Here is a 16,021-nt window from a genome sequence, read left to right as displayed (position 1 = left end):
ATGTGTTTTTTGTTTTGTTTTTTCATAGACATTCAAACGTTCTTTCTGCGCTGGCTTTCACCTATGTTGGAGTGAGTCGGTGTAACTGCATGTCCTATGCAGGTATTACATGATGCATCTCTGAATACTGACAATTGTATACCATTATATACGTAATTTGCTTCACAGCAGTATTACAGAAAAACTATGAAGGATTCAGGCAAAATAACAAAATACACTTATTTTAGTTCTGATTTATAATTGCTTCTTAAATAACATTTCAAAGCCCGTTTTTATAACTTAAATTGTGGTGCTGTAAAATTGAGATAAAATAATTATAACTTTAAGCTATGACGTAAGAATTTTTCTCTCGCTCTCTCTCTCTCTTTTAGACCAAGTCATAACAGCTACATTGAAAAAAAAAAGTTTTAAATATAAATTGATTCAGTGTCATTTTGCAAGTCCATAATAAAAATGGTTCAAGGAGGTAAGCTTGGTGATTGTGGTAGTCGTGAGAACACAAACGTTCCATAGTCTGCTTTGTTAGACTGTTTCAAAGTGTTCCAATTTGGCTTTTCTCCTTGTTGGGGTGTCCAGCACTTTGGATAAGAAATTCACTTCACAGAAGTTAAATAATATTGAAATCCTGTCAGCTGGGGCTGACCAGTGGTTATTTTGTACACAGGGTTATCTCTTTTCAAGGACATTAATCTCATTCCTCTCTGTGTCTTTCTGGGTAGTGGAGACTCTTTCCACAATGGATAACAATGCTCTCTCTTTGTCTTGCCTGGGCTATGGGTCAGTGTCCTTGGCAAGTTTTGCAACACATTTGTCTGAAGTATGCTCGACTGCAGAATTTGAACTTCAGCACCAGCGGGCAATACGCCACTTTGTTCACATCTTTGCACTCTGAAAAAAAAAATAAAAAAAATGAAATAATTAATGAACAATTCCAATTGTAAAAAAAATACTGTGTACCATAAATAGTTCAGCATTTTATGTCACTGGGAGTGAGCATTTCTACTGGCACAAGTTGGACATTTTTTATCAATTGTATTGTAGTTGTATTAGCACGGTGGCTCAATATAGATAGATGTCAAGCAGACTTTTTAACTTCACCACTTTAAAATGGTTATGCAGGTGGGCGTGAGCTGAAGCACCAATCAAAAGCTGTGATATCTGTGATTGCAGCTTCTTATTGGTCCTCCCACCCCCTCTGCAGCATCATTACGTGTGAGTGTTGTTTTTATATATGTTCTTTTTACTACTATAGAAAAAATGTTGGGTGTATGAAATTCATTTCACACAAAGGTGCATTTCCTGCATCAGTCTGACCTCACATGACTACTTTGTGCTGTTGTGGAAACCTGCTCCTTCCATTATCCAACTCTCAGTGTGTGGATGGATTCTCCATCGTTCCCAGATATATATATATATTGTCCATGGATAAACAATTAATGCCATCCATACATAGCAAAGAAATAACTGACATTGTACAGTGATCCTGCAGAGAAATAGCCCACCGACCAATGCTAACCCCATATTGCAGAGAAATACTCCTCTCTTATTGCAAATCACATATGACAGAAACCCCTGCAACTAACGCCAAGCCGCCTGTTGTACAGAAGCCGCCTCCCTCCAATACTAACCAATCATTCAATACCTCCACATGCTTTTTCAATTTGTTTGGATCATTCAGGATCAGCTAGCCCTCATTGGTCCTGAATAATCATGAGAGTAGCACGAAGACACAAGGTGGAGGTGAAGCTGTCACAGTCAAATAGGCCTATGAGTGTCTGGACAATCACGTTGTAGTGCAGTAACCGTGGAAGTGATGCCAAGTGTGGACAGTGTCGGTACATTTCTACATTGAGCCACAACCGTGGTCTACTAGTAACTGCTCTAAGATTAACCACTTGAGCGCCACCACCGTAGATTGTTTTAAAAACCTGGTTAGAGAGTATGGCTGGAAAATTAATGTAATAGCTGGGAAGGGAAATGTCTTCAGACTTTTTTGGGGGGGATGAAAAAGCCCATCACAATTTTTAGCTCTGGGTTATGAATTGTGTAATTAAAATGTATTTTTTAAGTCACCCTTAAATAACTCAAACTGCCATTAGGGTGATTTATAAGTCAATAGAGTGATCTGAAGTCTCCCTTTGACTGAATGTGACCGGAAGGAAGCAAAGTATTCCATTTGTAAAGGACGCGGACACTTGGAAATGTCAGCTCCATTAGTGGAGGTTTAAACATTTATCGTTTTCAACAAACTGATTTAAATGACTGTACAAGTTCCATCGCCATTGGTTACAACCATACCATGAAAATGTCAAGTAGAGAGGATGTGAAACCAGACTGCCAAGCACAAAAGCATCTGCTACATTTGGGGTGTTATAACAGACTATAAATGACAGCTGTAACAAAGCTTCTTATCGTGTTATACACATTGCTGATTGTGCTGCACTTGGGAGCAAGTCAATATCCTGAATTTTATGGCGAGTGGAATGTGACAAAGGAATCATGGACGCAACATGCGGAAAGTTGAAGAGTATAATGATAATGATTATGCCAGGGGAGGAAATATCAACTCTCTACAGTCGCTCTTTGAAAAGTTACTTTAACTGACACTGGAAATTTTCTGGTCTTATGAGGATTTTTTATAGGCAAAATCTTTGATACCATCCAAGATTTTTCTAATGGAATGGAGGGAAGATTATTTGAGTATTTTCAACCTTCAAGATAGAAGTTTATGTGGCCAATATACCTCAGTATTTTGCATTCAAATATACAGCTTATGTTCTAGGAAGTTCATCTGCTAAAGAACTACTGTCACAAAAACAAACACTATAAACACTATATTTGTATATGTATTTCTCATGAAAGCTGCTGGTGTTGCATACTATTTTGGCTTCGCTGTTCCATTTTAGGAAATGGTTTATATAAGTCTAACAACATATCGGTTTTATACATGAGCATCTTGCTGGCTTGATGTGAAATCAGTGTGTACAATGTTATGTGCTGTTTGGTAGAGAACAGGGTCCACTCATGTGATTGTGTAAGTGTGGGCAGGGGGTAATGTCACAATGTGAGCACAGGAAGCTACAGACTCAATGTCCGGCTGCACACATTGCCACTGCTACAGAACAGAAATCTCCACTCATTCTCCCTTGCAATTCTATGGGACGCGAGGGAAAATGAGAGGAGATTTCAGTAAAAGCTCTGATGCGATAGGTCTTAATGGACTGTTCCGGGGACACATCGCTGCACCTCGAAGCCACCTGAATTCCCCCCTGAGCATTAGATAGTGGAAGCACAGTGCAGTGGTGTGTGGCTCCTATTATACTGATGTCATCACAGTGGCTCAGTGGTTAGCACTACTGCCTTACAGCACTTGGGTCATGAGTTCGATTTCCGACCATGGCCTTATCTGTGTGGAGTTTGTATGTTCTCCCCATCATCATCATCATTTATATAGCGCCACTGATTCCGCAGCGCTGTACAGAGAACTCATTCACATTAGCCCCTGCCCCATTGGAGCTTACAGTCTAAATTCCCTAACATACACACACAGATAGACAGACAGAGAGAGACTAGGGTCAATTTTGATAGCAGCCAATTAGCCTACTAGTATGTTTTTGGAGTGTGGAAGGAAACTGGAGCACCCAGAGGAAACCCACGCAAACACGGGGAGAATATACAAACTCCACACAGATAAGGCCATGGTCGCGAATTGAACTCATGACCCCAACGCTGTGAGGCAGAAGTACTAACCACTTAGCCACCGTGCAGCCATATTTGCGTGGGTTTCCTCCGGATGCTCCAGTTCCCTCCTACACTATAAAAACATACTAGTAGGTTAATTGCCTGATATTAAATTGGACCTTAGTGTCTCTCGGGCCTGGGTGTATGTATGGGATCTTAGAAACAAAGTTCCTATATTCAACTGGTTATTGAAGTGGATGCACTATAAAAGAAAGATGGGCCTGATTCATTAAGGATCTTAAATGAAGAGGTATCTTATTTCAGTCTCCTGGACAAAACCATGTTACAATGCAAGGGGTGCAAACTAGTTTTCTGTTTTGCACATAAGTTAAATACGGACTGTTTTTTTCATGTAGCACACAAATACTTGATAGCTTATTTGTACACTGAAAATTAAAGTTGATATTTGTGTGCTACATGAAAAAACAGTCAGTATTTAACTTATGTGCAAAACAGAAAACTAGTTTGCACCCCATGCATTGTAACATGGTTTTGTCCAGGAGACTGAAATAAGATACCTCTTCATTTAAGATCCTTAATGAATCAGACCCGATGAGAGTAAGAAATAAATATGGCTGTCAGAATAAGGACAGGTGCAAAAATGGAGAGAATGCATCATATGTGTGCGAGCACTCTGTTAACAACATTTATGTTATCATCACTGCTATTTAGATTTCTATGAGAAGTTTTCTGTATTTTAAATACATTGCTTTATTTTTACCTCCCACATGCATTTTAGACATGTATCAGAATGAAGTGTTTATTTTTGTTGCCCTGGGACATGAAAAAAGAAAATCACGCTGCCTGATACTATAAAGACATGGCTGAAGATCCAAGAAGGCTAGAAAGAAACAAGCTTAGTAAACGAAGCAGGCAGGCCTGTACAATCTGAAGACTCAAAGTCATTTGAAGGTGGAAGTCCCATTTAAGATAAAAGTGACCTAACAAATGTAACGCTATGCTAAAAAAGAATAATAAAACAAAAATGCAGAAAAAATGAAAATGAACCTGATCAGACTCGATATGTAACTCCCAGGAGACGTGGAATCTTGTGGTTGGTTGTAGTGGTTATGTGCACTTCACAAATGTTCATGGGTTGCATAAAAATCCTGTGGTACTTACTGTCTGCACTTTACTTTCAACAAAAAATGTAATGTAATCCTCATGGGAGAAAGTGTCAGATCTCATCTAGTCTGCTACCGTCAACTTTCCTTGTGTAGCTTTGTATTATTATAAAGTAACAGGTAAAACCGATGAATATTACTTACGGAGTATCATTCTGTTACACTATGTTCCAACCTCGTTTTATATAACTCAATTCTTACAACACTATATTATTGTAGCTACATAACATAAAATAACAAAACATTGTAGTAAACTGGACAATGCGAAGTACTGTAGTTGTAGTTCTGCAGCCAAATAGATACCTAGGGGTATCAAGCTGCGGTTTGAAAAAGTGGAGATGTTGCCTATAGCAACCAATAGCTGTCATTTTATAGAATGTACTAAATAAATGAGAGCTAGACTCTGGTTGCTATAGGCAATATCTCCACTTTTTCAAACCCACAGCTTGATAAATTTACCCCCCCCCCCAAAGTTATTAGTGAATAAATACAGATCTTACATTGCAAAGCAGATGACTTTGCTCATAGAATATTTACTACCTCCAATTTACATAAGCTTAAACCTCACAATATCATCATCATCATCACCATTTATTTATATAGCGCCACTGATTCCGCAGCGCTGTACAGAGAACTCACTCACATCAGTCCCTGCCCCATTGGAGCTTACAGTCTAAATTCCCTAACACACAGACACAGAGAGAGAAAGGTCTCTCTCAGCCAATTGACCTACCAGTACCTTACTGCTATTTTAATATTTACATGAGTTAGAATTAATTTTACTTGATCAAAATAAACACTGAAATTATGTCACATCAAGGGACAGACCTAGATTTTGTTTTCTTTGGGGAGAGGTGGGGGTGACCACCCCCTTTTTCACTCTTAGTAGTGACGGGCACAAGAACACCACCAGAACAGCCGGACAGCATTCTACGTCTGTCTCCCAGCCATCAGGACATGTATATAGTGTGCGGCCATATGCAGCCTGCCAATACTTAGGAAATGACGGGAAAGGGTGGGGCGATTGCCCCAATCGCCTACTTCTGTATCCGCCATTGGTCACATCTGACAAACATGGCTGCAGAGCCAATTAGATCAGCAAGTGCTGTTGTGACATCGTAGAACTGTATCTGATGTCCCTCTGAAATGTTCATAAGCAGCACAGATTATTTCAGGAGATGAATGGGCTTATCTTGTGAGCGGCAGTGACCCATCCATTTTTATGATTGTGTAGGTGAGGAGAGATGTGACTGGCAGTGATGTGAAGAGGGGATGGAGCTGAGCAGGAAGTCAGTATAAGAATTATGTGGGTGGGAACTGTGTGTAACTGAAGGGAATACTTGTTTTCCAAAGTGCTGACATTTTTTCCTGCACAAAATGATCTTGTGATCTTAGAGATGGCATAAATCATCATCTATTTATTTATATAGTGCAACTAATTCCGCAGCGCTGTACAGAGAACTCATTTACATCAGTCCCTGCACATCATACCTGCACCAGCTTACAATCTAAATCCCCTAACATACACACACACAGACCGAGAGAGACTAAGGGCAATTTAATAGCAGCCAATTAACCTACCGGTATGTTTTTGGAATGTGGGAGGAAACCCATGCAAACACCGGGAAAACAAACAAACTCCACACAGATAAGGCCATGATCGGGAATCAAACTCATGACTTGAGTGCTGTGAGGCAGAAGTGCTAACCAGTAAGCCACCGTGCTGCCCGAATCAGCACATTTGCTGATATTTTAATTTATCTCATTGCTCCATGTAGGCTGCTAGTAAGGAAAATATTCATTTATATGAGCAAATCAACCAATTTATTAAAAAATACATAGCGAATTAAAACGTTAAACCTTTGAAACTAAAGGAAGCACAAATGCCCCATTACAGTCAGGAGTGACAGTTGTGTGCAAACATTTTGGCACCCCTGGTGAAATTACAGGTTTCACTGAATCTCTCACTGAAAACAACACACACCAACCTCAGAGTACAAATCGTAAGTAAACATTTAAGTACAACAAGTTTCAGCATATTATAATGTATTTGCTGAATTTAACAGACTGAATAAAACAGTGAATGTGGCATGTGCATAAGTTTGGGCACCCTTCCAGGTGATTCATTACAGGTCGCAAATCTGGATTGACTAATTAGGCCTTAAATTAAGGCAGATGCAGATAATTCCAAAGCTGAATAAATGGTCCGACCCATCGAACATCTCAGGATGTTGTTCCCGCTCTCAGCAGCCATAAGCCCCTCTAAGCAGCTAAAGATTTCAAAATAAAGATAATTGACTGTTATAAAGCAGTGGAAGGCTATAAAAAGATATCTAAACACCTCCAGCTTGAAATTTCCACTGTGAGAAACATCATTAAGAAATGGAAGTTAAGGGGAACTGTACTGTTGCAGTCTGGGCAAAACTCCCGAAATATCTGATAGAACTGATTGTAAACTAGTCAGACATGCAAAGCAGGACCCCGTATCACTGCAAGGGACCTGCTAATACCAGACTAATGGTCACCAGGTCCATTGTACGGTGCTGTTTACACAAAAATGAATGTATGGAGGAGTTGGCAGCAGTAAAACCTTTCCTGTAGCTTCATCCCATAAGTCAGCATCTGATGTCTGAAAAACAATACGTAACATGGACTGAGGAAACAAAAATGTAACTTTTTTTGCCATAACCACAAAAGATCCATTTGGATAAAAACAGGTGAAGCATCTGTGATGCCAACTGTTAAGCATAGGGATGGATCTGTTATGTTGTATACATGTGTGGCAGCCTGTGGCACAGGAAACGGCTGTGTGGAAGGAAGAACTAATTCAACAAAGTATAAATAATCCTAAAAGCTAATGCCCCGGAGCCAGCAAAGAAACTGAGGTTAATCCGAAAAGAGGTTAGTATAGCAACAAGACAAGTAACTAAAACATACCTCAGAATCCACCATGAAGTACTTAAGATTAAGGTGATGAAATAGCCTTCAAAGTCCTCAGAATTATATATTACTGAAACTCTGAGGGGATCTTAAGCTTACATTGTATGCAAGAATACCTAAGAGCAGTCTGGAATTTATAGTCTATGAATAGAGTGCTGGGACAGCTACGGTCAATTTTGTTTTATCTCTAGTTGGGATTAAGTTTTGTGCTGTAAACATTCTAATGTTCTGATTGGCTACTGGTAAGTCTAGTCCTGTGAATATTCTAAGGCCAAAGTTGGTCTATTCTTGTGAATGTTCTAACTCTATAACTGGACCAATCACTTCAATGTTGCTGACATATGAGAGGAAAAGCAAATGCAATAGGTAACAAATCCCCAGCCTCACACACAAACACATGCAACCCCCTGAATTTGACACATGAAACAAAGACGACCTTGATGTTTAATTACTCTAATGATACATTGTAATTAATTAAGGAGGCTGTCCAAAAGTAATATAAGACAGTACTTTGAGAAGACATTTTTACTCTTGTGCACTTCTACCATTGGACTACAATCCAGGGAAAAGCTTTTAGTATCTGTGCAAATACATAACAAAAGGCAGAATGGTGGCATACAGCAGTTTATGTGCCTTTCAATTAAATTGGTGCATAAAAAACTTGGCTGTGTCTCCAAAATGTTTGATAACTTGAATTTTACAAATAGTGCAGTGTATTATTCTCAGTGTAGGAGAAACAGCTAATATACATACAAAAAAATCTGGCAAATCGTTTTGCAAAGTGTGGTAACCCTGGTGTCTCATCACAACCTGAGGCTCCCATTCTCATCATAGTAACTATGGGGGAGTCACAGGGATTTTAGTCTTTCCCAATCCACTCACTCGCTCCCCTCCTTCCTTGACTTTTTTTAGTTTTTTTTCCTCTACCCTCTCTTTCCCCCTCCGCCCCCCCTTCTTAAAAAATGTTAAAGAATTAGATCATTGGCTTATGCCTTATATTAGTGCACAGTGAATATTTGCACTGCATATATTAACATGATTACCTTATTGTATCACATGCTGTTTATCTTTATATTTTGTTACTCTTTGTTTTATTGGTTCTAAAGATCTTTTCGTAAAAATATTTTACAAAAAAAAGCTGAGAGAAGTAAAGTCACAATAGCATGGTACAGAAGCTTGTTCTGTGAGTTTTGTTTTGTTTTCAATAAAATTGCTTCTATTCTTCATACATTATCCATTGTTCTCATAAATCTACTGTTTGTGGCTGCAATAATATTTCAAGTATTCAATGAAGAATTACTGTAGCCATGAAATAGTTTAGTCTACTCCAGACCCCTCTTGACTCACCATTTTGGAGGAAATGAAAACCAGTGATGTGTGTGTTTTTCGTTGTCTCATGTCTGCTTTATTAAGTATTTTTCTTTTACTCGCTTCACTTACCTGCTCTGGCATAGACATTTATTACACCAAGGCCTTCCGCACTATACAGGATGCCAGTTCCTGAGAGGAGCCACAAACTCACCTTCTGTGTTTGATATTGGGCTGCTGTCACATTTGCTTTCACACTGTTGCATTGACGGAGGACGAACCGGTTCCGGGCAATCGCTAGAAGCCTGCCCCGTATATGAGAGACACTGCACCGTTCTCATCTGCTGACCCAGCCCACAGTGCGCAGAACACTAAGGAACACAGGGAGAGGAGGACGGATTGTTATGTACAATTAACACTGCAGTCCAATGCCTTTGTATCTATCAACAAATACATCTGCTTAACAAGAAACAGCTTTGCTCCAGGACTGTATAGTAAGACACATATAACCACATAGATTTTAAGCCTTTTTTTTCCATTGGAGTGAATGCAGGCATGTTAAACTTATACATGTTAACCCAGTATGAGCTGTCTAATAGATTCCATGGCAGCTTGCATTAGTAATCTCTATATATCGATTGCTCCAAAATTCAGAGTTAAAAATACACTTTTATAAAAATAAAAAAAACAATAAAACAACAACACAGTACATACTATAGAGCTGGGAATTACTCTCATTTCAGCTCTAGATTTCCAGATTGCACGAATTAGAGAGGAAATATGTATCACAAATAAGAAAATATATATAAAATAATAGTTTGTAAACTACTGTTAAGTGTGTTTTCAACCTTCAAAAACACTACTTTATTTCTCACTGTATGTATTCTTGCAACGGACCCTAAATTAATTGCTTTAACCATCCTAGCTGTAGGCTTCCTTCTGTGTTTTTCACCAAAGGTGTTTATTTGTGATGCCTTTGGGAAAGGCACAGCTCAACTTCGATCTGACCATCCGATATAACTGTATCCACAGAGCAGTTCTGTGTCTTATCCAAAGGCTAAGAATTGAACGCTCCCTAGATGACATCAATGTTTTTCCTGAATGGCACAAGAGGATGTAAGAAAGATAACGCCATGCATTTGGTAACAGTTACAGACTTACATCACATAATTAAAATCCCTCTTGATGTGGAAAGCCATTTTACTAGTAGAAAACATCATGTTCCTCAATGAGATTGGTACTTTATTTTCAATATCCTTTACAAATTACAGTACATTCCAATCTTGCTAATGCATAAAAAAACCCCTAAAGAAATCACTTGCCCTTTTGCAACAGGTGCCATATTAACAAAAATAGTGACGATCACACAGCGATGTATGTTAAGAGAGATTGAGACGAGAGCCAGGGTCCTGAGCTGTAAGAGTGCCCAGTTCATCCCCAAACTCAGTGGTGTAATTATGATTTTGATAAATCATAGGTAATGTGCAGGATATATGCATATTAATACACTTGAGAGTAGTTGCCTGTTGTGCGATCTCATGATAAAAAAATGAATCTGTTGTAGTGTGGATATTAATGGATTCTAACGTATATCAATGACTAATCAAGCATGGAAATAGTACCTGAATGGGGAGATGTGGCTTGAGTACAGCCTATGGTCATTGGTGGTTTTAATCCTCCAACCAACACTAACAATCAGTGAGACCGTGAACAGCTTGGCTGCAGATCTTGGCAATGAGTGAAATGCTGAATACTTCCATCAATCTGCACCATACATTATTAAGAGTCAGGGATAGTGGAAATGGTGCTCAGGATGTCATGAACTCCTATCTCTCTTGTCTATTAAATAATTGCTAGAGGAGGGCTGGGCAGTGGCTTCCTAAGTTTTCTAGTGTTAAGAATTCTTGTTGTGTATGGATTGCATTTCTTTTTTACTTTCTACTATTTGCACTAAAATTTGAGATAATCAAATTCCAGATTCAACCCATACTTGTGTTCTTATCTTACTTTTCAGTTACTGTTACAATACTGTTCATGGAATAAATCCTGGTAAGTGTGAAATAGACAAAAGCACATATACAAGGCTGCATTCTGACGCTCTATCAGACAGAACTCAGTCTGCGGAACTCGGATTTTCTATGTTTTAAAATGACAATGAGATACATTTCAGTTCACATTTGCTTTGTTACCTACCTGCCCCCATTCTCCAGTAACCCATCGGGGAGGCGGACAGCGCCCCAAACTGCAGCGTATGCGGACTGGAGGTTTGCTTTCTTCAGGACAGTTGGTGGCAGGAAAGGTTTTGGAGAGGTCACTGCTTTTGCACTGAACTATTCGATGTTTAAACCCAGGACCGCATTTGGGTGTACACTAAAATAAACAAGAAACACATTTTAGCTGCTTAACTGTTATATCATGTTACTGGCATTACATGTGTGAAATATTAAGTTACTCTGTATATTGTTTCACAAAGACGCAGTTACCTTCTCTCATAAAAACTAGGCAGTGGTTGCCACCAAAAGTGCCACATGGCTATTAAAATACAACTTGTAGCCACATCTGTCAACAGTGACTTTTAGGAAAAGGGAGATGAGAGAGAAGACGCTGAATTTAGTTTTTCAACATATTTTGATAAAGGGAGCGTCAACAATTGTACTAGAACAATTCATCTATACGCACATAGGCAATGAAAAGGCCCATAATGAAATGTATAACTAAAAGACACAGACACAGAACACCTACTGGATAGGAGAGTCAAAGCGTACAGAAAACTTGTCTTAAACATAAAATGTACTTAGCAGTTCCAGTGCTTCATTACAAAACATTCCTCTGAGGATTAATAGTGTATCTATTAGGATATGCCCCTTGTCATCAAAGCACTTTGTTTTCCTATAGTGCTGCAAACCTTTTTCTTGTAACATGGGTTATGATAAACCACTCGTACAATCTGTTTGAGATATAGAGAATCTTATTAAAGCCGTCTTGTACATCTAAATCTCAAATGACTCCGCCGGTCTAGCTGTGCAAGAGAAAATACACGTTCCAAGGTCAAACTCACCCAACAGTTTAGCAGTGTTAAACATTGTTTAATTTACTTCATACACAGTTTCAGAACATATCTATAACACAAGTGATGTGCTAGAGGACATGTTTCATTTACATATAAAGTACAAATTATTATGAAACTCTTTTCATTGAGATATCTCATTGATCCTCTTTTGTGGCTTCATATTTACAGGACACATAAAGCATACCTTCTTGGACAGTTAGATTAGTCATTTCTAGAAAGTGGATACCAGCGCTTCATGCTTGTTAAAATTAAAATTAAAAGATGAGCTGTGTTTTACGAGGGAGATTACTGAGCACGACATGGCTAGTAATGGAAGACAGACTAATGAGACTAATGCTTCTTGACTGCTCCCAAGGGGTACGTCACTATGCCTTACCCAAACCCAACATTGTAGCAACAGCCCGTGATCTAAGCCTATAACTTCTTCTATCCAATGACTTCAAAGTAAAATAACTTTATTTAACCAGTAGATGTTGGTAAACTATTTGCTCACATGTCTTCTTCTACATATTGTATTCTTACATTTATATGGAATATATATCTGTTAATTATAAAACAACGGTTTACACTTGCATCGCCAAGCAATTCATTTTGAAACAAAGTTCCGAAGTGGTGGTGTATACAGTGATATGCCATACCACCACTTCTCCTACTGCCTTCCTTGTAAGATGATAACATTTCATTTTTCTGGCCACTGTTGCATTTAAGTGTGTTACTGACAAGTCATTTTATCTTTGCAGCTTCCACCGATTTTAAAAAATGTGTGTATACAATTAGTTAAGCCAACAAGTTAAAAGGTTGTGTTTGCAGATACAAAGAAGGTTGTAATAAAATTGTACTTAATAATAGGTTATATTTTACGTTTAAATGGTTGCTTTTCCTTGCAATCACCATTATGTGATGGGCTGTAGATTAACATTAAATGTAATTTAGGTCCTTAATTTAATCTGTTACCCCTTTTTATACCACTGCAGTAATAAACTATATACATTAATTTAAAAAGTACATGAATCCATACACTGAATATAGAATTATTCAACATTCTCCCTAAACCTCACTTCAGCCTGATCTCTTATGATGTTAGAGTTGACGATGCGTCCATACAGAATGACTTACACTGATTGGGCATAACTGACATTGCAGACAGTTTTCTCGTTACATAGCTGAGTGCAAGCTATTATTTTATGTACTCAAGCAGGGGTCTCTGAGTGGTTCCTGTTAGCTCTTCTCAAACAGGAAGACCTAAGTGCATAAAAAATAACTTCTCCCAAGGAACACATTTTATCGCACATGTCCTCATGTCTGACAAGTTTTTGAAACATTTACATGTAGATTTATGAATATCACTTGTTACAGCCTCATATGCTCTTTTAAAGGATATGCATAATTATGTGCAGGTGATATGGTACATATTGGTGTATATACTCATTACATTTACATTCCATAACTGAAATCCAGGCTTCACTGCAAATTCTGAAGTGTACTTTTAATGTTAATATAGGATGTTAGAGAACACCTTAAAATTCCAAACGCAGCCTGTTGGGTATAATCTGTCTGTAGGGGGCGCCGAGAGACGGCCAAGGTACAAAGCACTGGGTCTTGGGCTTGCCAGAGAGGGGGTGCGCCCTGGCCTGTTATTGTAGTGGGAGGAGTTGTCAACCGGGTGTGGCCCCGCCTCCTTTGGTGGCTTTGGAAGGGGCCCCAAGAAGTTGCTGTACAAGGGTCCGAAATTACTCTTGGCAGCCCTGTCTGTCTCCAGCTGCCCAGCTGCTTCATTGTCAAAAACCGGGAGCACAACTTTACTAGACAACTCTTGCTGTTATTGTTTCTGTAGTGGTTATAGAGCTAAATTAAGACTTAAAGAAATATGCTTGACCAACATCCAGAATTCGAAGTCTAAATTCCATAAGCTGATTTCTAAATAAAGAACAGACCTTAAAATTGTAACCATTAACATTCTCAAAATGTTTTTTACCGCTATCCACCCTGCACCTTTAAGTAACCAAGCCATGGTTCTGTGTCCCAAGCGTACAAATGTTCCAGACTAGAAAAACCTTATATATTTATCTAACGCTGAAAAACAAATGTGATCTCCCACAGTTCTGGTATGCATGGATGTTTTTACTGCACTGTGCCAATATGCTGGCATTTTCAAAACTGCTTTCATGTGGCACCCACTTACCACATTTTTTAGATAACAATGTTTTATTTAAATTCTTTTTTTCTTTTACAGTTCAATCACTCTCCATAGTGTTTTGGTAACCCAATCACAGAAGGGGAAAAAAGGAATTTAAAATAATTTTTTTTCTTCTGTGTGCACAGTTGTATTATTATAATGGCGCACAGTGTAATATAATGAATTACTTATTATGAAATGACAGCTACGTTTTGGAGTGTGCATGCTGAAAAGAAACACTTTAATCTGCTTTCTCTCAAAGACATGGATTTCAGCAACAGCCAGTTATCTTTGCTGTACACTACTGTCAAATTGTTACATTAAGAGCAATCTTTGTTTTCTGAGAAATATAAACCTATCGTGGCTTCTAGGAAATACAGCTAGCTCTCTCCTACTGTTTTCATCAACCCCAAACTACGCTGAGGATCTGCAAGCCATGCTAGATTGCAACTGGGGATTTTAACCATATCCTTCAAGTTTACAATTTTCGCAGAAGTGTGGGGGGAAGAGGGGGGGGGGGGGGGGGGGGGATGCATGGTAAAACTTAGCCAGCAACTGAAAAGGGGTTAAGTGTTTGAAGACTGAGTTATATCCTAATTGAGTAGAGTATTAAACCGGCTTCCAAGAATTGTTCTTCTGATAATTAAGTTATTGGAAGTTATATTACTAGAAGCATACGTGGTTAACTCAGAATTAGCTTTGATTTGCTCATGTATACCCATATTTTACGGTTCATATTTTGTCTGTTCATATGATCCCATGAGTTTTATTTTTATGTAGTTCATTGAACTCCAAGGTAACCTTATTTTACAGTCGGGGGCTCCATTATCCTTTAGAATACACAGGTTTCAATGGTGTTTTACCTTCAACATTCCATTCATAATGAGTCATCTGGCACAAGCAACGTCATTATTCACTAGATGTAAGATATATTAAACCGGGGTAGCATTAATATATATGAATATATTTTACATCCCGGATGTAGCTGTCTTACTTTGACCATGTTCCGTGCAATGATGCGATTGCATCATTTTGTGGTAGGGCTGGGGCCAAAATGACACAATTTGCAGCACCACGCTTTACTGTACTTACCACCAGGGAAGGGGGGGGGGGGGGTTAAATATGGCAAGCATGATTTTACAGGATATTATACATATATTAATGTCACTTACATTTATATATTTAATGCCCATACATAGAAGTGTTAAAACACATGCTATATTATTTAAGGATTTATAGATCATGTTTGGTAATCAGCAAACTATATTTAGTGACAACCTTGCATAAGAATACAGCTTTCTTATTTATCCCAGTATGCATGTAGCAGAAAACTGTATTGCCAGAAATAACTCACAGATCACTTGGGCTGTCTCAGGACAGGTTTTGTGGGTACAGTTGAAGTGTAAAACACTACATGACCGCTCTGTTCAGCAAATCAGTCACTGTTATTCAACAGGCAGTAATGCATAAAATAGGCAAACAATGTTTTGTAAATGTAACGGTCCGTTCAGCTGAGTCTCAAAGTGCTGACTAGGACCGAGTTTGTTACGGTAACTTGATCATGAGTAATCCAATGTATTCAGATTTTCTCTGATTTTTAATACAATCAATAATTAAGGTCTAAGTCATTAATTAAATCTGTGTGCTTTAAAACATATACTA

At 38.4% G+C, this 16,021-nt stretch overlaps 1 protein-coding gene across 4 annotated transcripts in view; it reads right to left on the bottom strand.

Moving 5' to 3' along the window:
• Positions 1 to 213: 213 nt before the first annotated feature.
• The window catches only part of ADAMTS6 (ADAM metallopeptidase with thrombospondin type 1 motif 6), a 232,850-nt gene continuing 217,042 nt past the window's right edge, over positions 214 to 16,021 (bottom strand). For all 4 annotated transcript variants that reach the window (XM_075182881.1, XM_075182890.1, XM_075182867.1 and 1 more), the window contains 3 exons: positions 11,307 to 11,483; positions 9,328 to 9,484; positions 214 to 888 (listed from right to left, as the gene is read on the bottom strand). In XM_075182881.1, coding sequence (XP_075038982.1) covers positions 779 to 888; positions 9,328 to 9,484; positions 11,307 to 11,483 — 444 coding nt within the window. In that variant the 3' untranslated portion in view covers positions 214 to 778. The remainder of the gene's footprint in view (positions 889 to 9,327; positions 9,485 to 11,306; positions 11,484 to 16,021) is intronic.

This window comes from Mixophyes fleayi, chromosome 1, assembly GCF_038048845.1.
Source record: "Mixophyes fleayi isolate aMixFle1 chromosome 1, aMixFle1.hap1, whole genome shotgun sequence".
NCBI classification, from domain to species: Eukaryota; Metazoa; Chordata; class Amphibia; order Anura; family Limnodynastidae; genus Mixophyes; species Mixophyes fleayi.
This window is presented reverse-complemented; position numbering and strand designations above follow the sequence as displayed.